The 25,158-nt window shown below is 49.3% G+C and overlaps 2 protein-coding genes across 28 annotated transcripts in view; both read right to left on the bottom strand.

Moving 5' to 3' along the window:
• LOC1280126 (phosphatidylinositol 4-phosphate 5-kinase type-1 alpha) overlaps positions 1-11,704 on the bottom strand; it is a 46,020-nt gene extending 34,316 nt beyond the window's left edge. For 4 of the 27 annotated variants that reach the window (XM_061661574.1, XM_061661568.1, XM_061661557.1 and 1 more), the window contains exons 1-3: positions 11,521-11,694; positions 8,589-9,341; positions 8,435-8,481 (exon numbers count right to left, since the gene is read on the bottom strand). In XM_061661574.1, coding sequence (XP_061517558.1) covers positions 8,435-8,481; positions 8,589-8,706 — 165 coding nt within the window. In that variant the 5' untranslated portion in view covers positions 8,707-9,341; positions 11,521-11,694. Of the gene's footprint in view, positions 1-8,434; positions 8,482-8,588; positions 9,342-11,147; positions 11,345-11,408 lie in introns of those variants that run through there. The other 23 variants (XM_061661546.1, XM_061661556.1, XM_061661555.1 and 20 more) reach the window with 17 other exon arrangements.
• A 705-nt stretch (positions 11,705-12,409) lies between these two features.
• LOC1280124 (uncharacterized) lies at positions 12,410-24,347 on the bottom strand. Its single transcript, XM_061654811.1, has 9 exons — positions 24,214-24,347; positions 23,253-23,416; positions 21,192-21,381; positions 20,964-21,067; positions 20,667-20,830; positions 19,152-19,294; positions 17,643-18,606; positions 14,150-17,567; positions 12,410-14,071 (listed from the first exon to the last, which is right to left on the bottom strand). The coding sequence occupies exons 1-9, from the start codon at positions 24,269-24,271 to the stop codon at positions 13,742-13,744; spliced, it is 5,535 nt and encodes a 1,844-aa protein (XP_061510795.1). The 5' UTR covers positions 24,272-24,347; the 3' UTR covers positions 12,410-13,741.
• Between the last annotated feature and the right edge of the window lie 811 nt (positions 24,348-25,158).

Genomic DNA, 25,158 nt, shown 5'->3' with positions numbered 1-25,158 from the left:
TCGCTAGAACACACATACACACACTCACACCGAGCCATTGGCTTTGGCTGTGGCAAACAAGCAAACGCTTTACAGAACGGTGAAAAGCTTGCCCAAACTCGAAACCACCACGGAATGGCGGATGTGGCGGAAGAAGTAGAAACAAGCAGCACGAACCCCGGTCCCGAAGCGGAACCACAAGAATGGAACAGAATCTGACTGACAGCAGCTATCCGGAACAGCGACCGCGAGAAGCTACCGTTACAATACCACCGGGCAAGGCAGGCCGTGCCCAGTTCCGTACCGTTCTGAGCTGCAAACACGGGCAATGAGTAGGGCGCGGGGGGACCTGCTGTGCCGGTCATAGCAATAATATTATTTTTCGACGTGCGAAAGGGAAGAGAACGAACGGAGCCGTCGGTGATTTTGGCTTTAAAACTTGGGGAAGAAACTGCGCAAAGTGTTTCGCCAATGCAAACTCATTATGGAAGCTTTGAAAGCAAGAAGAGAAACAACACACGAAAATGCCTACTGACCCGTACACGGGAGCATGCGTACGGGATAAGCAACCGTTTTTTTAATTGGCCGCGAAAGCTTTGCGAATTACTCGCAACGCATTACCGAGGGACGGGAGGGGTCATTGTTTTAGCGCGGCCAGTTGTTGGGGCGATTCTATTTTTGATGCTGTAATAAACTAAATAACAGAATAAAATGGCTTCATTCTGCCGTGACCGCGTTTGCCGCAGGAGTACATATGCCAATTGAAACGCTTCCCCCCTCAGTATCGTTTTTCTCGGGTGTGATCTTTACCGGACACTGGCTCTGTGTGTATTGCTACGCGCTACCACAGCGTCTCGGCGTAACCGGATCAAACCGAATCATGCGTGGACAGATTGAGAATATCATATCCATATCTGACCGCTCGGGTAGGCCAGCCCTGTGTTGTTGTTGCTGCTGCTCGCGAAGGAACCGTCTCGAACGACGACGATGATGATAACCGCCGTGCCCTGGACGGACTGGAGACACCCCGGGTCCGTTATTCAATCACGGCAATGGAACGCGCCCATTCGACACCGACACGGTGGGGGGGGGGGGGGGGATCCTCGGTGATACGAACCAGCCGCCAAGTGCACGGCGCAGTGATAATACACGGCGGCGACTACGACTACGTAATAACCCTTTTCGAAGGCACATCATCCATCGTCCGCTTTTAGGTTATTGGGTACTGTTTTGATAACGGGAAGCGGGTACGTAATTGTGAATAATGAAGAACAGGAATTAAAACGTGACACATCGCACACATCGCGCATTTTCCGTATATAACGAGCTGTTGTTTCAGAGGTCTTTGGAGCTGCCTGTGTCTTAGATTAAGCAGAGCTGTAGCAGCAGGGGAATGTTTAATAGAATATAAGCACGGTGGTGGCGGTGGTGGTGGAGTTGGTTATGGTTATTCGCACTTTGTTGAGGCGATAACCCTTTTGACCACATTGGCACCATGAAGGAGATGTATTGTGTAAATAACTGTTTCGTAAAAAGCGCTTAGAGCGTCCACAGATTACCAAAAACCTACTTGAAAAGATCTAAACAGTACCTCACAACGCTGAAGAACTTTGACTTAGATTCTAACAAGGACACACTACCTACTACTATAATTCCTTCATCTTAATCGTTTCATACTGCAGAGCATTGCCGCCTATCGAAATGAGATTCGATACGTATCATACCATGAGACACGAAACACGTGTCGCTTGACTTATCCATGAGACCACCGGGCTGACGACTAGACAACCGCTTACAACTGGTACCGTAGCTTTCACATGCAGAGTAGTTCTGGTAGTCAAACAGAATGAAGAATATTGTGACAGTCTAAAGTCTTAGATTTTGATTTTACTTTGGCTTTTAATTGAAATGTAATCGAAACACTTGTTGTACTCGATTCAATATTCTTTGTTGGACGAACTGTCATGAGTCATAAGTTTACAAAATAATCACAATTAACACAACTTTTGATAAAACAAAAACCTTTCAAATAGAACTTCGAGAACTTTGCTTCCAAACTCACATGCGTCATCGCACCCGATCTGCCAAGTATACCCCGACATTCCTTTGCATCCAGTAATCAAACTACTACCCCGTTATCACTACCAGCTGCCCGCTATCGTGAGCGTAAAACAACAACAACAACAACCACTAGGGCCTCCTAATCACACATACATACCAACTCCAAAGTGTATTACAAACCGTGTGAGTGTTTGTGGGTTGGTTGGATTTGCGAAAATCACGCACCCATTCAAACCATTCAAAGTATCTACCGCCCCCTAGTCGGTACCGGGGCCAGCTTACACCGGCCCAACTCATTCGTATTGCTCTAGACACCCTACAGCAACAATCTGTGCTCCAATATGTATATGGCTTTATCAAAACTTCCTCGCAATAAGCGCGGAGGAACAGTATACCAACGACGGAATGTTGTTTGCTGATTAGGGAGCAGCTGTTCGGGAAGCACTGTGTAGTGGGGACCAGCGGTCGGTCGACAGGGATTGATTGCAAGTTGCAAAGTTTCTAGGACACTGAGAAGTGTTTGTGTGGCTGTGTGAATAAAAAAAAGCAATTTCTGGAACACACCAACTGCAGCAATTTCGTTTCGCTCGCAGCGAGCACAGAATATGTTCAGAAAAACTCAACAAACGAGATTATGTCATGTGATGAAAAGCCATCGGTATCACACACACACACAAACTGGGGAGGAAGGTCGTGTGTTGCTTATCTTACGAGGACGAATATTTTGCGAACGTTTTTGCTTTGCTACTCGTCATGTTCACATGTCACATGTTTCAATACAGGAGATGCGACAGGCCGGACGAACATAAACTACATATTGGCACAATCCTACCGCCTAAAACAACCTCGTCAGACACTTACAAATTGATGGCAAGCGTTAACGAAAAGTCATGGAACTTTACTGGACGGCCACAGTCACCCCGGCTCTTAAAACCTTTTATTACCACCGACAAACTCCATCGCTCTCGCGAGCTATACGAGACGGTCAGCAATTTCGGCTATACTTTAGCGGACATGCCCGCATCATTATCGCACCCGCGGCTATCTTTTTTATCGTGGTTTATATGTGCACAATTTGCAGTGGTCTTTACAGTTGTTGTTCTGCTTTTTTTCACTCTCTGCTAGGCAATTTCGACAATCTACGCAATCCACAATGCACACACGCGTAGAACAACGTTTTTGAGTGACGCGTACGAAAAGAGGTGCTTTTTTATTCGAAAACTTCCCAACCAGTGTTTATGTCGCTAAAATTCCCCTGCTCCGGGGAGTTGCTTAACACGACAACAAACAATATTGGGGATTTTTTTGTACACTCAATTGAGATAATTATCACCGTATAGCATTAAAATGAATTAGAAATGTACCACAAGTTCTGGAAGGAGACTGGTGGAGTTTGAGGAGTCTCAACACCAAATAAAGTTCCCAAAATATGCATTATGGACTTTACGAAAACACAAAGCGCACAAATGGCAAAGACGCCCCCCGATGGGCGATTCTGAATAATTTAATAACGCCAAAATTCCAACTCATCCTTACCGCTTTCTCCATGGGATGTAGAGCATCCTAACACCCCAAAAGGGGGGTTTATAGTAGTCGCAAAATTGCTCATTTTACAAATATTGTCCCAAAAAAGCCCGTACCCCTTTTCGTGTGCTGGAGGAGGATAGGAAAAAGGTTCCCAATAAATCTTGCACAGCTTCTTTTGGCCGCGACAGAGAGTACAACCGGTATGATGGTGATGAAGGGAAGATGATCTTGATTTTATCTGCCATACACACACACACACACTTTCGATGTTGTATTGTGCAAGTCTATGCCACACTCGAGAGGATTTACAAGGACCTGGGCCGCGTTTACTTTCTTCCAAAGTACAAAAAAGGATTAAAAAAGAATGCCAGAGACAACAGAGCACCGAGCACGGTAGGCAAATATTTGTGATCCTCTTTCTGTACCTTTTTTACGTGTAAATCTTTGGCTGTTTGGAAAGTAGCAATGAAACAAGTGAGAAAGCAGTGCATTTCTCCCTCTCTATGCAAGGGGAAAGGGTACATAAATTGAGCGAGGCAGATAGTAAAACAAGTATGTTTTATGGTTTTTTGGGGTTTCCGAATCTTTTGTTTCGAACCGTGGTAATGATGTGCTGTTGGGTATAACAATATGGAGGGTATGTATCATATATACAGAGCACACTTTACAAAGGGACGGCCCTTAGTGATCTTGCAGATGCTTTAACGCCATCACCTCATCATTTGTGGTGAAATCAGACCGATGGTAATGGAACCCGCTGCACATAAAACCTACACAACCTACAAGAAAATGTATGAAATACATTCGTAAAAGTGGAAATTTCTTTTTATGCAGCCACCACTTTGACCATACTTCACCACTTCAGGGGGCAAGAAGATGAAGCTGTTTGCACTAATGAGCACAGAAGTGCACTTCTGCAGCTAAAGCTCTTGAAGAGGTCAAGCAGACGCTTCAGACTGTTGCTGCTAGCTAGTGCAACGAAGCAAAAACTGAAGAAATTCTACATCTGAAGGGAAAATAATCGAGGTAAATATGTGTTGGTGAACATTACTTTCGTATTATGCGACATTTTTGGTACACAAAAACACGTTTAATTTTATAACAATTAAATGTAAATGTTGTTTTCGAACGTCGTTAATCATTAACCGTTAACTATATCATAATGATGCTTCTATCCGTAGCCCACTTCACGCTGTCGGTGTCAACCTTTTGCTAAACTTCCTCTATCCGACGCGGTCGTGATCAATTAGAGGGTGATGAAATCGTGCCCATTAAGCTATCAAATCAATTACTAGTCTTTTGCATTCAAGCAGCGCGCACTGTCTTGATGACACACAACCTACCTCACTCCCGCTCCTATTTCAAGGTGTTACGCTCCTCCAATTAAAGTTGTGCACTCTCTCTTGTGCCACTACAATCCCTCCTCCTGCCCTTCCGAGAGCGCGCGCGCGCGTTCGATATCACAAGAGCTATTTGTTTCGAAGCACTTTGACACGATTATTATGATAATTCACTTCTCAGCTTTAGCAACACGGCTTTTCCTCTTGATTTTGTTTTCCACCAAAGTGTATTTTATCACCTCGTCCACATCGAAGTTCTCACCGGGTGCACTCGCGCACTGCCATTGTGCTGCTGTGTTTCCTCACGATTTTGTTTTTGTTTCTCAGCGAGGTAGCAAAGCGAGTGCAGTGAAATAATGCACACATTGCGGCATATGCCTCCCCCTCGGCTTCCTCACACAAACGATGGGAAAACGATATCAATGTCTTGGCTTGGAATTGAGTTATTTGTGTTGGAAAACATTGCTTTCCAAATCTCTCGCTCCCTCGCTCCCTGCAGTATCAACATTCTTTGTAGAATGTTGTGAAGGGAATGGAGCAGGTTTTTGTCAAGATAATACTTCCCACCCGAGAACGGTATGCGCGCAACTGGGGGTCTGGGACCACCGGAACGGTTCAAGAATGCAGGTTGTCCGTATGCAGGGAACACCAAAACCACCCGAAACATCTGTCAGTGCCTATCCTGAGCAAAGGTCAGCAGCAATAGACCAAAGCGCGTGTTTGCTAACGAATTCATTGACTTCGTTCATTCGGTTGTTGGTCTGGGACAGGGGAGCTGTGTGTTTAGGTAACAGAATAATTGACCTCCCCAGCACAGTGTTGGACGTGTGCAGAGGAGAGCTCGTCGCGAGATACAATCAACCTTCATTTAGAAGCCACAACACAACAGTAAATAGATTCCTCATAAAACGTCTGAGGGCCAACGGCAAAGTGCTGTCAGCGTTACTGATCCAACTGCTTTGTTTTTGATGTGGCATTTAGTTTCCAGAATCTAAACACGACCGGGTTGGAATTTCTGATGATTGCCTGAAGATACTCACCCGGTCTGTCTGCTGGATGGATGTACCCAAACCTCTCGGAAGAAGTTGTTGGTTGGCGCGAACGCGCAACTGGTAGCATCGACCTGATAACCTCCTCCTGGCTAATGCTCCCTCCTCCCATCCCTCTCCTCTCCGGTCACTATTGTTCACGCTAACTGACTAGCTCGCACAGCATTCCATAAATAGCTCCAAGGCGTAACGCAAAGCCCACCTCCTCACTCAATCATGCTACTGCGCGCCTTCCTAACCAAGCGGCGGCACGTTCAAACGTTGACCGAAAGGCATAAAACGGCGTTTGCTTTGGAAGATATTTGGCCAAACCGGCCCAGAGTGTGCACGGGCTTCCCTGTTTGATAGAGCGATGCAATAGAGTGAGCGCGCGCGTGTTCGTGACATGACCCGCTACTCCCATTGGGCCACAAAACACCCTGGTGTGACCCGTGGAAAATGAAAGCGAGTGCCCGACCGAAAATGGAAAAGCTTGTTTTGGGGGGGGTGGCTCTGTGGAAACGAAACCTTCCTGGGGCGGGTTCGTTTGGTTTTTCGTTCGAAGAAATGAGCAAAACCTTCAGCGCTTAACCTTCAGCGCGCCACGAGCTGGCTGCTGTTTGAGAACACACCAACCACACCGCAAACCGTGAGTTGATTCCCACGGCAAACTGGGGAGGGTCATCGAGCTGGATGAATTCTTGAAGCCATCCGCTACTTCCAACTGATGTTTCCCGCAAATCGCCCCAAAACCGATCACGAAGAAGTTGTGCATGTCAAAGTAAAGAAAAAAAAAACACGAACAACTTCAAAACTACCTCACAGGGAATACTAAAGTCGTTGTCGGGCTAAGTACAAATTCACCGATCAGTAGTTTGTTGTCTAAAAAAACACCAAACGGAAAACAAAGTTTTTTGCACCCCCGTCTAGCTTGGGTGGGGGGGAGAGGGTTTGCTCAAAATTCTAATTAGTGCCGTGGCAAGCAGCTTCTACGCCGACTCGACCTCCATCCAGCTTAAGGAAAAAGAAAGGAAAAGGTCAACATCCTCCATCAGCAGCAGTGTGCGTGTCTCGGAGATGTTGGTAAACTACCCGCAGGGAATACTAAAAACACAGGTCCCAAATCTGTTTAATTATAGCGATATACACTCACTAAATTAAACCAGAGCCCGAGGGTGGGGGGGATGGTCTCCGGTGACATGCTTTCACCAGCTCCTGTTGTTACGGCCGCTTCCCGGGATGTAAGTGGTTCAATATTGCAAAGGACACGATGTTATCGACTTGCCCACCGAAAACCAATCCGGAGGGCTTGCGTGAAAAGATCAACCAACTAATGATGTAACAGGCATAACATGATAATTATCCCTGCTCCTGGCATGACCTTTCCTGCCATTTTGGAGGTGACAAACGCGGCTACGAAACTGTTGTGACTTCAAAACTGTGCATAAATTCTTTTTGTCAACTACGATCGAATGTCGTTCTTGCCGTTTAAGAAGTAAACGATCCCAATGCCCTTTTCCTTGCGATAAATCGAATATGTCATTGGGAGTAAGTTAATGTTGCTGTCTTCCCACGCGCAAACGGGTTACAACAAGGTCTTGTCGGGCGGAGGGTACAATGACCGGCACACATGCAGAATGCTGAATGAAATTGCAGTGCATCCTTGTGCCAAAAGGACACCAGATCCATTAACCTTCCCCCCCCCCCACACGGCCGGCCGGCCAGTGGCACAACAAATTGCTTCACAAATATTTAGTAGCACTAAATTATGCATCCGGCGTAGCAGCATCATCATCATCAGCAGCAGCAGCAGCAACTAACCCGAAACGATAAACAACAATCCAACCCCTCCAATCCTCCCCCCTCCAGGGGTATTTTGCCTTCGCGACAAAGAGAAACGTGTAAATTTCGCACCGGCCGCAGCAAAACGAAATCGAAATCGTGCTTTGCCAGCGATTGTATACGTTCCCAACGAAACGCCTCCACCACCACACGCCAACGCGACCAGGAGGTCCCCGCTCAGGAAAAGGGAAAACGAAAGTGATGTACGCAGAGGGAGGAACAGAAAATATGGGTCAATCAATATGATGGTGGTCACCGGCGGCGCCGACTTTGCAGGTTCGGAGTGAACCTTCTCCTCTGCCCACTTTCTGGGAGCAGCAAGAGGTCCAGAAAAAAACGGGGTGAATCTTCCAAATGGGGAGCAGCGTGGCGATGATGTTTGGGCCTTCGCGCTCAACATTCTCGACCCATTTCTTTGCTCCGTTTGCTTAATGCCAGTGCCACGGTTCGGTTGTTGTTCACGTTCTTTTGCCCCGTGATCGGACAGTCTGTACAAAGTAGAGGGGTTGGCCGACAGCACGCGCACCATTTTTGCATATACTAGGCGCAGGGGAGAAATGGTGTTGTGCCGTATACTCTTTTACAAAATGAATAAATTCATGATTGCTCCTATCAGTGTTCTTATCGCTCTACACAGTAAAGGCGCTCAAAACCTACCCCATCAGCCATGATGAATTTTCCCGGCGTGTCCTTAATGAATTTTCCTGCAAAGAGAGACAAGGGAATAGAAAATCAGTTCAGTAACACACCCACACACACACACACACAGATCAGACGTAGGAACAGTCTGGCGCGCAACGCCGGTGCTTACCATATTCGTCTAGCTCCAGTGGCTGATCTTTGCTGCTGGCGGTGAACTCGGAATTTTTCGTTGAGAGGGCCGACTCGACATCGATCGTATCGATGGCGGCCGTATCCCCGGAAGCCATCGCGCCCTGTCTTTGCTGCTGCCCCTTACTTGCGCACTCCAAAAAGGGTGTCCTCTGCCCTCTCTCTTTGATGGTGCGCCTTCGTACGCCCGCGCCTTCTCACACCCGTTCTACGCTAACACCTCCGTACTTCAGAACCGGAAGCGCCAGCTTCCCCTTAAAGCAGAGCAGGTGCGACGATGATTTGATCTTGGGTTGTTATTTTTGCGTGCAAAATGCTATCACTCTTTTCAAACAGCACACACTGAAATCACTGAACTGCACACCCGCGCCACATTACGAACACACACCGAACCGGACCGCCTGCTGGGCTTCTGGGAGACGCGATATTGTGCACGTTGCCCCTGGTTACACGTGCACGGAAATGCAAAGGGTGTGTGCTATACTACGGACACGATTCGATCACGTGTGGACTATTGCAACTCGTTGCGGATCAATTTTCCTTTGCCACTAATACACTCTTTCACACGCGCACACACACACACACACACACTGGCTTGAAGTGAATGCCTACTAATGCCTAATTCTGCTACCAGCTTAAGTGTATTCTTTGCTTTTATGCTAACTTTACACAACGCATTTGCTGTACACTACGCACACACACACACGCTCACGCACACTATTAGTACCACACGCTGTAAAAAGGAAAAATGCAAAATGTTGCCCGTTAGATATTTTCACATAGCAAATAAATAAGCCATTATCAATCTTTGGCTGATCTGCACCAATGGGTTTAAAAATAAAATCCAACAAACTGGCTCGTGTATTTTTAAACCGAGCGCTTCAGCACAAGGTCATTTTGGAAAACATCGAACATTGCCACAACAACAGGGCATTTCAGTTCCCTTCCTGGTCCTTCCCATCCAGTAGAACAAATCAAAAAATCCTCTACAGATGGGCCCGATGACAGGTGTCGAGTGTTGCCCATTTCCCGGCTCCTGTTTCAGGGTGAGAAAATCGGTAGATTGATTTCCCACCGAATAGGGCCTCAAGTTCGAAGGAATGTACACTGTACAGTGTCTTCGCGTAACTTTCAGCCTGCTTCGATCGGTTGTGGGGCGGGTGGGGTTTTTGCATCGACCAACCGCGCCGCACTGGAGACGATTTTCCTGCACGCATCAGTAGTTTCCTGCGCTTTTCCTCGCACAAGCCGTGACCACACAACAACCGGTACACTGGGAGGGGGGGTTTTTTATCAGTGGCCGGCCCACAAAAGGCTTTCTTTCAACACACACACACACACACACCCACCCACACACTCACGTTGCCGGAAAAGCGAAAACTAACACATCTAATGTTTGCTGCTGTTGCTGTTACGCTGTTACGTTTTGTACATTTTCCTTTCCGAAACCTTGGCTGGTTTCTTATGCGAATTAGTTGGGAGTGTACCATGCACAGAAACACAGACACACATAAACCCTGTTCTCCTCCCTTCCCCTCTGAACGAACAGTGACCAACCACCACCACCGCCTTGCGTAAAAAAAACACACTCTCGTAAGGGAAATCAATAAGTTTTCCGCTCGATATTTTCCACCTTCACCTGCCGCTTGCAAGCGCGTCTGTGCATGTGTGTGTGTGTGATTGTGTGCGCGTTACATGAAACGCGGCGACAAGAGGACGACGTGTGGAACATAGACACACACACACACACACATGCACACTCACAATTGGGTGGGCAACAGAGGCAAGTGCACTCGCAAAACTGCTTGGACTGGTGATTGGACGGACAGTGCGGCCTCTTGGGGCGTTATGAGACACGCCTAACGCGCTTTTCCTCCCTTTCAATAGTGGGAAATTCCCCCTTTTTCCATTATAGGTACGCGTGAGCGGGCGCAGCATCGCTGACTCGTGCATTCGTCAGAGTCCAGTGCCGATTACCATTCAGAAGTCCAGAGAGCTTGTGACGACAGACAGTGACAGTGACGGGCACAGGTTGCAAATTATGCTGGCCTCGATTCGCTCTTGTTGGTGCTGATGCTGTCCCCTCCCTTCTACTCCTCCAATGCTGTCCTACTAAAGGCACGCATTATACACACACACACACATACACAGTGATGGAATGAATCACGACGGCGAGAGATCGCCACAGCAGCAGCAACCAGCAACATACATACACGGCGAAGCAACGGAGCAATAATCGGGTGGGGTTGTGTGTAGTCGGGTGGCGAATTTGGCTAATTGTGATAGCAATTTGCCCATTTGCCCAAAAAGGGTGGATATACAGGGGTAGGGTGTTTCTTTTTCCCACAATCACTGCACGACGGGATGGATATGTGTGTTATGCTTGACATTGTGCGGACGCACACAGCACAGCGCCGATTGTCATGCACATACACACACACACACGCACATGGTCAATTTCTTTCCATCTCCATCGACCAACGAAAGAAAAAAAACGGGGCGGAAGCTTTCTATGGTTATCAATCCCGGACACACATACACACACGCGGAATGTTACACGCACCGCACAGACCCTGCCGCTCGCAGAATCCGAAACCTTCGATCATAACGCGCCTGCCACTGGATAGTCGGAAGCTGATCGATGACCCAGCCCCGTCACGAACAGTGAAACTGCACCGAATTCCGAGAACACCCCCCCCCCCCCCCCCCCCACAGTCCCACCGCACGGCACGGGAGCGGCTGTCGTGTCAGACTTTTTCTCAACTCCGCGGGGATAAAACCACAATAAATACACACATACACACACACACACACAAACGCGCTAGTTCGATCCGAGGAATATAATTCACGCACGGCAGGGACCACTTGTACAGAACCACCACGGTTCGCACTATGAACACACATGCACACACCTGCTATCAACACTATGCTGCTGCTGGGCGGTGCAGAGAGAACATTGTGAAAATTAAGACCCGACCGACCCGAAAGAAAAGTCTCCTCCTTCCCAGCGCGGATTGAAATTTGCTATGCGAGTTTTTTTCTGCTGCTGCTGCTGCTTCGCTCTCCCCTCGTACGCTGGAACAAAGTGTATGGAGGGCGAAGGTGTGTGTGCGCCGTCGCTTTGACAGCTTGTCCGCGATGTTTATAGAAGGCGGGTGGGATACTTGTATAACAGAAATGATCTGAAATTAATGATAGTTTTTTTGTGGTTTTTGACTCATTTTCCGTACAAAACAAAACGGCAAACGTTTATTTATTCGATCGCTTGGGTGGTCTACATATTCGCTTGAAATAGATTACATGGAATATGAGATTTTCAGCCGGATGGTTCGGATTGACCATCGACCATGAGCTGTACGAAACTGAACAGGTGGTAGAACAGTTGTGGTTGATTATTTCGGATGATTTTTAATACCATTTCATCAAGTATTTGTAATTGTAACATATTAACTGATAAAACGTTGCAGATATCGAGTTTCAATAGTAAAAGTGTCATAAATTACACACACTTTTATAGGTTTTTCTTTGCATTTTAAAACCTCACACTGGGAAAGGGAAGTAACCGCTCGTGGTCAAAGTTTGACCGTAACAGACTTATGATTCAAATTCAACAGCCGTTGCAAGAGCTGCAGCATTGCGGAAGTCAGAAATTAATTTAAATTAGTTTTGCTTCCTTGCCGCACTCGTTGGGCAGGTATTGAGCACTAATGAAACGTTTATCAAAAGAACCAGAACAAGAATTATTTTGACAAACGCAGAACGATAATCGGATGAAAAGAATGATTATTAATATGCTTGGTATTATTCTTAATCGTAAGGCACTATTTATTATGTGTGTCCCCGGTGTTTAGTGGAAGAAACCCCGGCGCTAACCAAATGCACTGCGAGAAACAAGCGCACAGGAATTAGCGGCGTGTTTTTGTCTACATTCACAACTACTATAATCAATACTAGCAACTCTATGTTGGCCTGTGAGGGAGGAACTAGTGGTATATTGGTACACTTTAACAGGTTATATGCATACTCTCATCAATCTGCAAACAGCATAGGAATGTGCGTGTGTGTACGATACATTGCAGAATTGTTTCATCTGGTGTAATTGCCTTCTTTTGTAAACCATACACCCTGACAAACAGCATGGGTGTGTGGTGCGTGTGTGAGCCGATTTTGCAAACAATTTTAACTTTTGGTGTTATTTTTTCTGTTCCTTGCTAAAACCAATCTCCAAAAAAACACAGCTTTCTGTTAAATATTACTACACACGTTACTACATCGCTCACTTTCTATCCACAGCTTTCACATTGTTTTTCTACAAAATTGAGTCTAATTGTAACCATAAGAACGATGGATGCTTCTTCATAAGTTAGTAGAGCACGAGCTTGTGCAGTTGTGCACTACTAGCGTTGTTTTTGTTTAAATAAAGGACAACCGCTTCCGCGTGTGCACCATAAGCGCACGTGTGGCCAATGCACACGACACTGCTACTAACGCGGCGGAAGCGCGACTGTCTCTAGAGACACCATAGAATAGCTATGCATCAACATCGAAATTATTCCTACACATATAAGGTTCTAAAATCACATTTGAACAATATTGTTTGTTGTTTTGTTACTATTCCTGTTCACCTTTTTCCTTCGCCCTTTACGCTCCGATCGACTTTACACAAAACTATACCTTACTTCCTTCATCCGCCCGCTCTGCTCTATCATGTTATCGTACAATATCAATGTTGCTTAAATATTTGTTCGTTTCGTAATGGCCTTGCCTTGTTGTGTATGTGTATGTGCGTTTGTGCGCTACGGGGAAATCCTAAATCAACGGGCGAACCATCCACCGCGCGCGTACTGCCCAACCCGTGCTGGGGAGAGACGACGTCCGCGCTGATCCGAATGGCGTACCGGCACCGTTTTTTTGTGTGGTTTTGGTTTCGAACCAACAGAAATGGCAGAATTGTTTAAACTATTCTACGCAACTACAATCTTAATAAAATTAAACTCTTACACATCCCTTTTTAGAGTGGTTTCGCGCTCAACAACCTTTCTTCAACCTGTCCTAAAAACAGCACCAAGAACCGAACATATGCGCTCATCCGGTTTCATGCTCCCGTACCGTAGCGAGCCGTTTTCCATGACGTCATTTCTGATGATGATGTTGATGATGGGGATGATGCGAATGAGGCTGATGGTGGTGGTGATGATTTTGGCGACGCTTTAGCAACGTCAGGCTCGCGTTCGGATCGCTCAGCGAATACATTTCCGGCTCAAACACGGGCGGATACTCCATGTTCGGGTAGTCCGGCGAGCTGCGCGGGACGGGCGGGAAATTAGGCCCGAAGCTCGGTATTAGCACCGCTGCCGAGGAGCCGGGAGTCGCGACGGCCGGTGGCCCCGTACCGGTTGGTGTTGTTGCGGCGGTGCTCGACGACGATGAACCACCCGCGTCCGTTGGTAGAGCGGCTGGTGCCTAAAAAATAGGATAAATCCCATTAATAAACAGCATGTTTTGATTGTTTCTAATTGCTCCGAAGCGGCAGAAGCTTACCTTGGTGTAGGATATCGGTGAAAACACCTCGTGATCGATCACTGTCGGCTGACTGTCGCTTCCCTGGTGGTGATGGTTCTTCCCAAAGATCGCCCGATGCAGCCCGGGCGAACCGAGCAGCTTCTTTTCCTTGGGCGTTTTGGTCGACCCAAAGCTAAGCTTCGTAAAGTAGGACGTTCCACCATTGCTACCGCTTCCGCCACCCGCTGCGCCACGCTCGGGGGCCGAGTTTTTGCGCATGTTTTGAAGCTTGGCCGAGTTTTCCTTAAAATCCGACGAGCTGTTGCACGTGTTCGACTTTTTGATCAATGCGCTGTGCGAAGCGGCAACAACTTTACCAGCCGCCGCTCCTGGAGCCGCCGCCGGCTGCTGCTGCTGCTGGAACAGCAGTGCGATGTGTTTGTCCAGCGTTGCATTCAGCTCGTTGCTGTTCTTCTTCCCGCCCAGCGCACCGACGCTAATGCTGGCTGCCGCTGCTTGGTGCTTCAGATTCACGTTCACCGCACTGCCCGGTGCGGCCGGCTTGTCGAGCTGCTTCGTTTTGAGCGATTCCTTGTCGTTGTTGTTGTTGCTGCCGCTGCTTCCGCCCGTCCCGCTGGACTGCTTGAACTGGAACAGCTTCTCGCTGCTAGCCTTGATGTTGTCAAACCGCGCAATGACGGCTTTGTTTTTGCTGCGCTTGAAGCTGTCCCGCAGCGAGAGGGAGGCTACCAGCCCACCGCCCCCCGTTCGATGATGCTCCGATGGTGCAGCGAACAATGACGACGAGCTGGATGCAGACCCGATCGGATAGGAACCACCAGCAGCGGCGCCATCGTGGATCGTCGTGTCGCCCGCATTCGAACCCTTACGCTCGGAATTCATCCAGTTGAAAGTTTTCTTTTTTATCGAACCACCACCACCGCCACCAGTGCTCGTTCCGTTCGCATGTGTTCCATTGTTTCCATTACCACCGCCACTCCCGTTCGCTCCCGCCGCCACCGAAGACGACAGCACCGACGCACCGGTCGAACCACCGACGGTCGAGCGGATCGGCTTGTTTCGCTGATCGAACGGATCGTCGCCGGAGATCATCTCGTAGCCAAAGTCGCGCAGCTTCTGGCCCTCCTTGCTGCGCGTGTACAGTATGTCCGCATCGTCCAGCTTGAAGCTTTGTGCGTAGTCGGGCGTGTTCGGCAGCCGCCGGCGCTGTATCTTGTTCACCTCCTCCGGGATGGCGGGCTGCGGTGGCGGCCCCGCCCCAGCCGGACCACCTGGACCCGACGCAAACTGTTCCGCCCCACTCATCCCGCCGCCACCACCACCCAACCGCGCCTTACGATCGTCCAGCTTTTCCACGCCGAGGCAGACGCGCTTGTTGTACATGTCCTGCGCCTCCTCCGCCTGCTTCTGCAGCATCAGATCCTTGAGCGTGATCATCGACTGCAGGTTGCCGCCGTGCGTGTGCGCCCCATTGTCCCACGTGCTGCCGGCGTGTATCTTTGGCACGGAAAAGTCCATCGCTTTGGACGTTTGGAAGTCGAACTCGACCAGGTTCGGGTTGGACGCGTGGATGTAGTTGTACGGCGAGATGCGTTTGCGCGTGCGCTTCAGCCGCTTGGCCGCCTCGATGATGGTCGGCGGGCCCTGCAGCCGAAACTTTACCGGCGGCACGGGCGGTGGCGGCAGGGGCGGTGGCGTGGGCGGTTCCAAGCTTTGATCGTACCCCGCCAGCACCGATTCCAGCTCGCCCGGCTCGAGCGCGGTCAGCAGCGACACGGTGCTGCCGGTGAAGCTTCCGCCCTTGAAGTGCCGGATAGTTACGCCGTTCACTACGGTGGACACGGTTTCCGGCGGCACGGAGGCCGTCCCGATCTGGAGCCCGCCGGCGGAACCCGGCACCTTCCGGTAGCTCTTGAACTTGGACGTCGGGACCGGCACCTCGCTCGAGTTGCTTTTCTCCACGCTGCGGTGGGAGGAGAAGAAGCTGAAGAATTTGCTTCCCTCGCTGGCCGTACCGCTGCCGCCGCTGCCGGTAGATGAAGCAGCTGCTGAAGCAGCAGCAGCGGAACCAGCAGAAGAAGACCCGTGGTGGCCTGCATCGCTCGAGCCGAGCTTGGTTAGCTTTTTCAGCGAACCAAAGTTCAGGTGGTACCGATGGTCGTGCTTGGACGAGGAACCGGTCGGTGTGGTGTCGGAGCCTCCGTGGGACCCGCTGCCACCACCCGCACCGGACAGCTGGGGCGAAGGGGTGCAAAGCAGACTTTGCGTGCTGTCCATTATGCCGATCTCGTCGTCCGAGCTGTCCGTTTCGGAATAAAGCTCCCGGGCGTTATGATGATGGTCGGCCGATGAGCTGCCCCCACCGGTACTGCCGCCCGCTACCACCGTACTGGCGCCCTTCAGCGTGGCCTGCTTAATGTACTCCATCCACTGCACCAGTGCGTCCTGCGTTTCGGCCGCAAAGTAGAACGTTTTGTGCGGATGGTACACCTTGAAGGCGTGCGGCCGGGAATGGACCTCCTTGGCGAGCGAAATCGTAAAGCCGGACAGAAAGATCATGCTGTTCGCTTTCGGCGACTGCTTGCTGCGAAAGCCGTACAGTGTCGTCTCGATCAGCACGAAGTAGTGCTTGGCCCAGTACGACATGCCGCTTCGGTCCTTGGTGCGCCGGTACAGGTGGCCCTGGATGTCGCTGACGCACAGCGTTTTCAGCGACACGTTGCGCCGCTTCGACAGGAGCGAGTTTTTCTTCTTCAGCGTCAGGCTCTTCGTTTTGTTGGGCGTTAGCAGCTCCGTGCTGGTGTCCGTCGGCGGTACGATGCTCGGCACGGTAGCCGACGACGTTGGGGATGATGTCGGGGGCTCGCTCGAGGGAGGCGTGATGGCGGCCGGTTTCGCGTCCGGTCGCGCGGCAGGCACAGGCGGGACTGCCGTCCGTTCGGCCGGTTTCGGTGGCGTTACTGCCGGTGCGGGAAGTGGCGGTTGGGTGCGGTTTTGTTTAAGGTCGATCACGTTCGCTAGCTTGGATTTGTTCGGGCTGTCTTCACGGCTGTCGAGCGCGTTGCTGAGGGAGGAGACGAACCCGGCGGCGGCGGTTGGTTCGGGAAGCTGTGAAGCGGATGCCGGTGTTGCAGGGGGCTTTTCAGGGTCGAGCGAACGCTTTGGGCGTGGCGGCGGCACTGGCGGTGCCTTCAGCAGATGCTCTTTGCGTGGCTCGATCGCCGGTGGAACGTCGGAATGCTCGTCGTCGTAGGCGGGCGTGCTGTAGCTTTTGTCCAACCGCCCTCGCTTGACCATTTCCCTGTTAACGACGACGGTGTTGATGGCTTCGGCGACTTCCGGCTCTTTTGCGAGGTGCCGTTGCATGGGAATTGGTTTCGATCCCGTTCCTGATCCTGTCTGTCCCGGGGCACTGTTAGACGTGCCAGAGTTGTCGCTAATAGGTGGAAAACAACAAGAAAAGACGGATATTTAATTGAATATCATAGCTGTATTGCACAACCTTTCTTACCTTGCACCATGCTGACCATTAACGGAAACGATCGTTGCTGCCGTCGCCGCTGTCGTTGTTGTGCGGGATGCAAACGATTCGAACCGCTTCACCCGCTCCGTCACCGTCGGTGGCGGCTGCACGACCGTCGCCGGCACATCCTCGTCGACGTACGGTATCGGCTCGAACGTTTCTAGCACCGTGCTGTCCACCTGGCACGTGTACTGCGTATCCACATGGCACTGGTCGGCTTTGGTGCTCGACTCAAACCTCACCACCTTCGAGACGCCCGCCTTGTACGCCTCACTATCTCCGCCATGCTCGATGCTACCACCACTTCCCGGCCTAGCACCCACGATCGAAAGATCGTTCGGCGGTGGCGCCACCGCTTCCGTTTCCTGCGGCACAATGTCCGGCAGGGAGCTTTGCAGCCCCCCGAAGCTGTTACACTTGGCCGGCACCGCTCCGTGGTTCGCTCCCGTCCCATCGGCACTACCGCCGCCCAGCCCGAGACAGGTGGTCGTCGGTCGGGGTGCCATTTCCAGCCCAAACCCGAACGATACCGATTTATCGCGCAAGCTCTGCAGATCACTCGACGGCAACGGTTTGCCGCCCTGCGGCTCGTGCCAGGAGGACACGCCGACCAGATCCTTGAAGCTGGACAGCGTGTGCCGCCGCTGCAGCACCGCCCGCGGTTTCGGCAGGTACAGGCGGATCTCCTTTTCCGCCTCCTTCGCGTCCGTCACCGTCAGGATGTCGCTGCCCTCCGATTCGCTGTCGGACGGGACGTGCTTTTCCGGGACGCGCTCGAGCGGCAGCGTAAAGTCCTGTAGCGCGAACGTATCCATGGCCCGTGGACTGGGCAAACTTTCACCCCACCGGTACGGCAGTGACCGTTTCTTGCTCGGCAGCCGGTACGGTTTGATGTAGATCTGGCCGTAGATTTTCATGTGCTTGGGGCGTTTTTTAAGCGTCAAGAGGACATCTGTAGGAAAAAAAAAACGGGGGGAAACATGGGAAACGATTATTGTAACAACCACAAAAAACAAGCATAAAGGCAGTAGTAAAACAAAACAACAAAACACACACACACATCAACGGCATCAGCAAAAAGGGAAAATCGTTGTGCGTAGAGTGTTTGTAGCAACGAAAAATATGCAATAATTATCCCCTTGTGAGTGGCTTAATCCTCTTTCCGATCCTCTTACTGCCTTTTTTTGCTTTTGCTTTTGCCTGCTGCCGCTCATTTGGGCGATCGATTGCTGCATGATTGAACGCCTCCGTTGTGGCCGCCCCCGTGCGGTTTGTGCGGACCGGCCCAACGGCCGACAAGGATATAATAAATATAAATACCTCGAGCCGCGCTGAACGGGATGAGAGCGGAAAAGCGGACAAAGGAAAGGGACAGCAGCAAAGCGGCTCGAGTAGAAAGGCAGGGGAAAACCAACAGCAAAGAACACACACAGAAAAAAAGTCCTAGGATCCCTCGCTCTCCCTCCCTCTCTCTCTCTCTCTCTCTCTCGTTATTACCTGGCGGTGATTCCTGAAGCTGCTGCACGACCTTTTTGTACTCCCAGCCGACCACGGTCTGGTAGTTGATCTGCACTATCTCATCGCCCTCCTCGACCTTGCCGGAGTTGTGGGCGGGTGAGTTGAACTTTATTTCGGTAATGCTGCTCGTTCCGAGTTGCCGTTGCCGCCGTCCGTGTGTCGCCGGTTGTGTTGTTGAAAGGACATCGAAAAAAAAAAAACATATGGAACGAAAGGAAAGGGGGAGAAAAGAGCCAAAAGTGTTATTAGTAAAGAATGTGTTTTTTCCTTCTGTGTTTCTTTTTGTGGGCGATAATTAGAAAGAAAGAATCACAGTAGTTTGTTAGCTGCTGTGTTCATTGTTTTCAACTGATGTCAAAATAACCTTCATCAAAGGGGGTCAAAATAACCCGTAGGGGGGCTTGAGCACACTAGGGAAGCTTTGGATGCATTTCTAATTATCGTCATCAGTGCTGCAAAATGTCATGAGCATCACGAGATGTGTACCAACGAAAACGATGAACATATCCGTGGTGGCTTGATGCTCATTGCTGATACTCAATGAGAGTGCGTCATGGCATGCCGAACACGACATGTAAGAGCTTGAGTCCAACGCGATACTCTGACTGACAAGCTGAGCTTAATGTCGGAGCAAACATAATAATTTTATTTCTAGCTATGAACAGTGCTGCCAAATGCCACTGTTTCAGTCACCAAAACACACATGTGACTGAAACGAAGCTCAAATCAGCTCACGTAAACAACTGAGATGATCAGAGATGAGCCTCAAACAGTTAGTGGATCAATCACAAGCTTGGTGACATTTTGTTTAGCACCCAACTCTTGGTCACTCATTTGGTCACGACATTTTCTGTCGGTGATAATCACAACATTCTTGGAATATACTTGGCGTGTGGTCCCAAGCAAAGTAAAATGAGCATGCTTTCTCGTTCGGTCTGCTTTGATAGTCTATCGGGTCAAACAAGGCGAGAAAACATGCTCATTTTGTTTCTTGGAGCCACTCGTAAGCACCGCATATCTCTCATGGCTATCGTGATGATCACCGGTTGAAAATGTTGTAACCAAGTGGCTGACCAAGAGTTGGCCTCACCAAAATGACACCAAGCATATGATGGTCGCAACAACTTTTTGAGTCTCTCCTCTGATCATCACAGCGCTCGTGACACTGACGTGATTTTGTTTCAGCCCGAATTGGTCATGACTATGTCAGTGACATTTTGCAAAACTGATCATAGTAAAAAAAAGTCATGCCATAGTCACTGACCAAGCGCAGGTCGCAAAAATGTCATGAAGCATGCATTGGTCACACCAATCGTTTTGAATATCACCTCTGATTATCACTATTGAGTACGTGACGCTGACATGGATTTTGTTTCAGTCAGATTGTTTTATGACATTGACAGTGACATTTTGCAGCACTGATTGCCACTGCAGTTTGGTTTCTTTTGTGCGATAGCAAAAGGAGGAAAGCCGGTAATCGCAAGGCTAACTTACCGGTGCACACCGTGGAAGTTTCGCATTATCAGAAATCCTAGGTCCGATTCGCGCTTCTTAAGCGTCACTAGATCCAGCGAGGCTGGCTGCAGTATGATCGGATCCATAATATCTTTAATGATGTACTCTCCGATGCTTTCTAGCTTTTTGGCGTTTTGACGAATCTGCAAATAAGGGGAAGAGAGAGAGAGAGAGAGAAAGAGAGAGTGGCGTTTACATCCAATTAGCGTGTTGTGCAATGCGCATTTTATTGATTGCGCTCTGATGATGTTGTTCCCCCCTTGTCCGCCGGCTTACCGCTTGCACTGGCATTAGGGAGAACCGATCGCGCATCGCTACGGTAGCCACCTCCAGCCCGAACCGCATGCACTGTTTACGCAATTCGTCGAATTTCTTCTGACCTGTTGGGTGCGCAAACAAACAAACAAACGAAACAAAAAAGTAGTGTTAGCAAATGTAAACATTTCGCGATCGCCCAGCGGGAAATGGTCCGAGATGCTGGTTGCTCCGTCTGCAAATAATTACCTCTAAACGGTGCCCGATCGAGCCATTCGATTAGCGCTTTCAGGTGCGTGATCGTGCGCGTAATATCTTTCAGTACCGCGGTCTCCAGCTTTTCCTGGTCGGAAAATTCCAGCTGCTTCCCCAGCGAATGGGCCGCCGTTGCAACGTGCAGCGCCAGGAACTGTAGGTTCTCCTTATCCAGGTTGTAGTTCTGCGTGTGGAGAGAGAGAGAGAAAGATAGGGAAGAACGCATTAGAAGTAGTTTGTTTACTCTCATTGCGTGATTTGTCACCAGTATTGTAACGGGGACAGCACTGACAGCACCAGAAATTATCCGATCAGCGATTTGTTTGTTTGCCATGTCATCGGGGGACAAGTGAGCTCCACTTCCGGGCAATCCCGATAAGCAATCCGGTTGCCTAAATCGCATGGCGCAAGTCGCACGGTTCGAACGCAAACAAGACACACACACACAGCAAACGGCACGACGAGCACGAACGCGGAAGAAGGGACAAGAGGCATGGCGTTTCTTGCTGCCTTCGCTGCCGTTGCTGTGTACATAAGAACGTTTCTCTGCGGTTTTTATCTGCTCCAAAACGCGTTGCGCAATGAAACGGGGCCCGGGCAGCGAGAATGAACAAGCACACAAGCGGCCACCGTGTGTGCGGTCGGTTCTAAGGTTCGGTGCCGGTGCAGCACATGTTTTGTCAGCCCTTGAGGGGAAAAAGGTCCCCTCGGTTCCATCGTCAGGCAGACGCACACACATACGCACACAGCATGGCAAAACTTGTTGCTGACTAATGCTGGAAGCAACAACAAAAAAAGGGGAAAAAATAAAGAAACAGGCTGCTCGCACCACTCCAAGTGGCAAGTGGCTCAACAAAAGAGACTCAACAAGATAAAACATGATGCAACACGATGCAGCGGATGCAAGCGCAAACAGCATGCCCAACAATGCAGCATGTGCGCGGCCGTTTGAAGTGGCACAACAAATGTGCGCAAAGCGGAGGGGCGCGAAATGGTTCGCTGTGTGTGTGTGTTTTCCCAACGAGGAGAAATAATAGAGCCAAGGTTTTCGCGGGATCGTGTGTGGCGTGTTGGTGCCCTATGGAAGTGAAGGTTGGAGTGTGAGATTTAGTGATGTCCGAGTCTAAGGGTCATTGGTTTTGGAGAGTCCGTAGTTAAGGTGTAGTTAATAACGGTTTAATTGTGTACTAATTGAATTTTTGTTGGACGGTGATTTGCATGATAAAGTCAAACCCAAAAAGACGGTACACCTGGCCAAGTAGAACACCGGAACATCAATCTTTAGAATTGTTTAAAAGGATTTTTTTTCATTCCTGTTTTCCATACCCTATGTGTTTAAAGGAACTTAAAAGCAAGCGAATTACTTTAAGCATGCCAGTTTAAAAAACGTTTCACAATTAAACAATTACCGGCATTGTTTACTATTGCCGGGGTAAAAAGTAATTAAAGTCGGTGTAATTTAAACACTTCGAAACGAGACGATGGCTTCAGGTAAGAAATTTAAGTTGTTTTTAAAAACAACTTGCACAAAAACAACCCTTACACACAGGATGTTGCGTTACAACTGTGACAAACATGAAAATGTGATGTTTTCTTTAAAAAAAGCGGCGTATTTTTGTAAAACTTTTCGTATCGGAACATGACGCTACAAGCGTACAAAAGGGAACTGCTTCTGGCAGCACCAACACTTTTCTGTTTTATTTTCCGGCTCATAATTTATCGGTTGGCACAGGTAGAACAATCATAATAAAACGTAGGGAGTGGAAAGCTGTGCTAATATCAATTACGGAAAGTAAAACAAAACGGGTGCAAATGCAAAGAAAATGCCTTTTAACGCCTTTTAAAAGAATATGCCTAATAAACAAATACCAGACATGTAGTTAAAACACACAACTGACTAATTGTGTGACAATTTCAGCTTCAATTTAGTAGAACATCTTTCGGGACCATTTATCACCATAGAATGAAACATAAAATGAACTCCCTGCTCTTATCAATGCCTGTAAAACATGTCCCAAAGCTAGTTGGCCGGTTGACACAGGCCGGTACACTTACAAAGTTTTTAAGATTCTCCACCGCTTCCAGCACGATTTCCTGGTGGCCGATCACGTGCATGCCGAGCTGCTCGAGCTCGTACGGCCGTATATTGAGCAGCTGCTTTCCGCCGACCCCATTGTTGGTGAACGATTTCACATAATGGTACATCGAGTCGTGCAGACCTACATGTGTGTGTGTGTGCGGTTTTTTAAGGAAGAGACAAAAAAACAAAAATGACCCATTAAAATCATCATCATCATTGTATTATAATTGCAATTAAACGTCCTGGGGATGGATGGTGGAAGATGGTGGACTGTTTTGGAGCATATGAAAGTTGCATAAATCATTAATTGAGACGATGCGTTCACGTTACACGGAGTGAAGCGCGGTCTGTTGACAGTTGTTGCTCCACTAATTAGAGCGCTGCTTCCGTTCCGTCCTGGTTCCTTGGTGCTGCTGCTACTGTTGCTGCTGTTGCTGCTGCTCCCGAGGACACACCCTGTAGAGCTGAAAGGTCACTGGAGGATTTCATGTGCGCGGGATGAAGCAACCACCGGTGCCAATCCCCTTATCATCCCGCGTGTGGCCAATGGTCGAAGGATGATGGCATTTCAAGCGCAAAACTGCACCCACCTTAATCGCGGAGGGCAGAACCCCTGCTGCTGACCTTATTATTTTGCGAGCTGAAAACTGATGACACAGGGCAGACGGTGGTGTGAAGCAGGAATGTGTTGTGCCTTCGCGTGCAAAAGTATGCAAACGCGCGGGGTGCGTTACTTCCGATCGTGCCCCTTCCCCCTCCTGTTCCTGCTGTTCCAGAAGCACAGCCAACCTGATGATCGAACGCGACCACCAGCCAGCCAGTCAGGGAGGGAGAGGGTGTCAGTTGCACCTTTTCATGTTTCGTTTTTGCCAACTGCTAATCTCGACGGTTTTTTCCCGTTCTACTTTTTTTTAATTTTATTTTCGCTTGGCTTACCTTTCAACCAGTCCGTCACCATGTCGGTGCTCCATTCGGCGACGTTTATGTAAGCCATCGTGTCACGACGGCGGCCTCTGTCTGCGAGCTTCCGAGGATGATTGAAGACGAACAGAGACGGGAGAAGGATGTTGGAGCAATGTTATCCCACCGCTTTGGGGGGGCAATGAAATCTTATCTTATGAAGCCTCGATTCCGATGATTCTGGTGTGTAATATTGCGACGCGACCAAAGTATGCCGCGAGCGGAGGGGATTTGAGCGTTTTTGTTGTTGTTGTTGCTGTCTGCTTCACTCTTTTCGGTCTATCGGCCCCACCGCCTGCTAACCGGACATTCTATTAGTCACCAAACTGGCATATCAAAGCACACCACAGCTTCCAGCATCATCACCACTACACCATACACAGCCAAACGCACACCACAACACCCGCTCAGCATTAAATTCTCCCAATAAAACGGGTGCTTGATGCTAATGAACATACACCCCTACCCTTCCTACCCAACAAAACGCACACCGTGTTTCACCAAAAACTAAAAAAAAATACACGAATCTTTTACCCTGCCTTCGGGGACAAGTGTGACGAATCGACACAACTATTGCCCGTGTGTTGTTGTTGCTGTTGCTTTTTTCTACATCTTTTGCTTCTTGTACTGCTGCTGCTGGGGCTACACTCTATCGTTTGATGCAAAGGAAATGATGATGCCCGTGTGTGTACAGATTATTCACTTCATCCACACAACAGTCCGCACTTGCACTTGCTTTTCGCCAGAACCACGGCGAGAGGAACTTTTGCACCACCTCTCCACTACGGACACTGTATTCCCGACGGCGGTGGCCAAGTCTGTGGTGCTAGCAACGGGCCCAGGCGTTCCGCTGTGGCACTTTCCGGGCCAGCGTACGGATTCTTTCTTCACTCGGCGATGCTTGGTGTTCTTGTGTTGCGC

This window comes from Anopheles gambiae, chromosome 3 (genome assembly GCF_943734735.2).
Source record: "Anopheles gambiae chromosome 3, idAnoGambNW_F1_1, whole genome shotgun sequence".
In the NCBI taxonomy this organism is placed as follows: domain Eukaryota; kingdom Metazoa; phylum Arthropoda; class Insecta; order Diptera; family Culicidae; genus Anopheles; species Anopheles gambiae.
The sequence above is the reverse complement of the archived record's forward strand: the minus strand, read 5'-3'. Positions and strand labels throughout refer to the sequence as shown.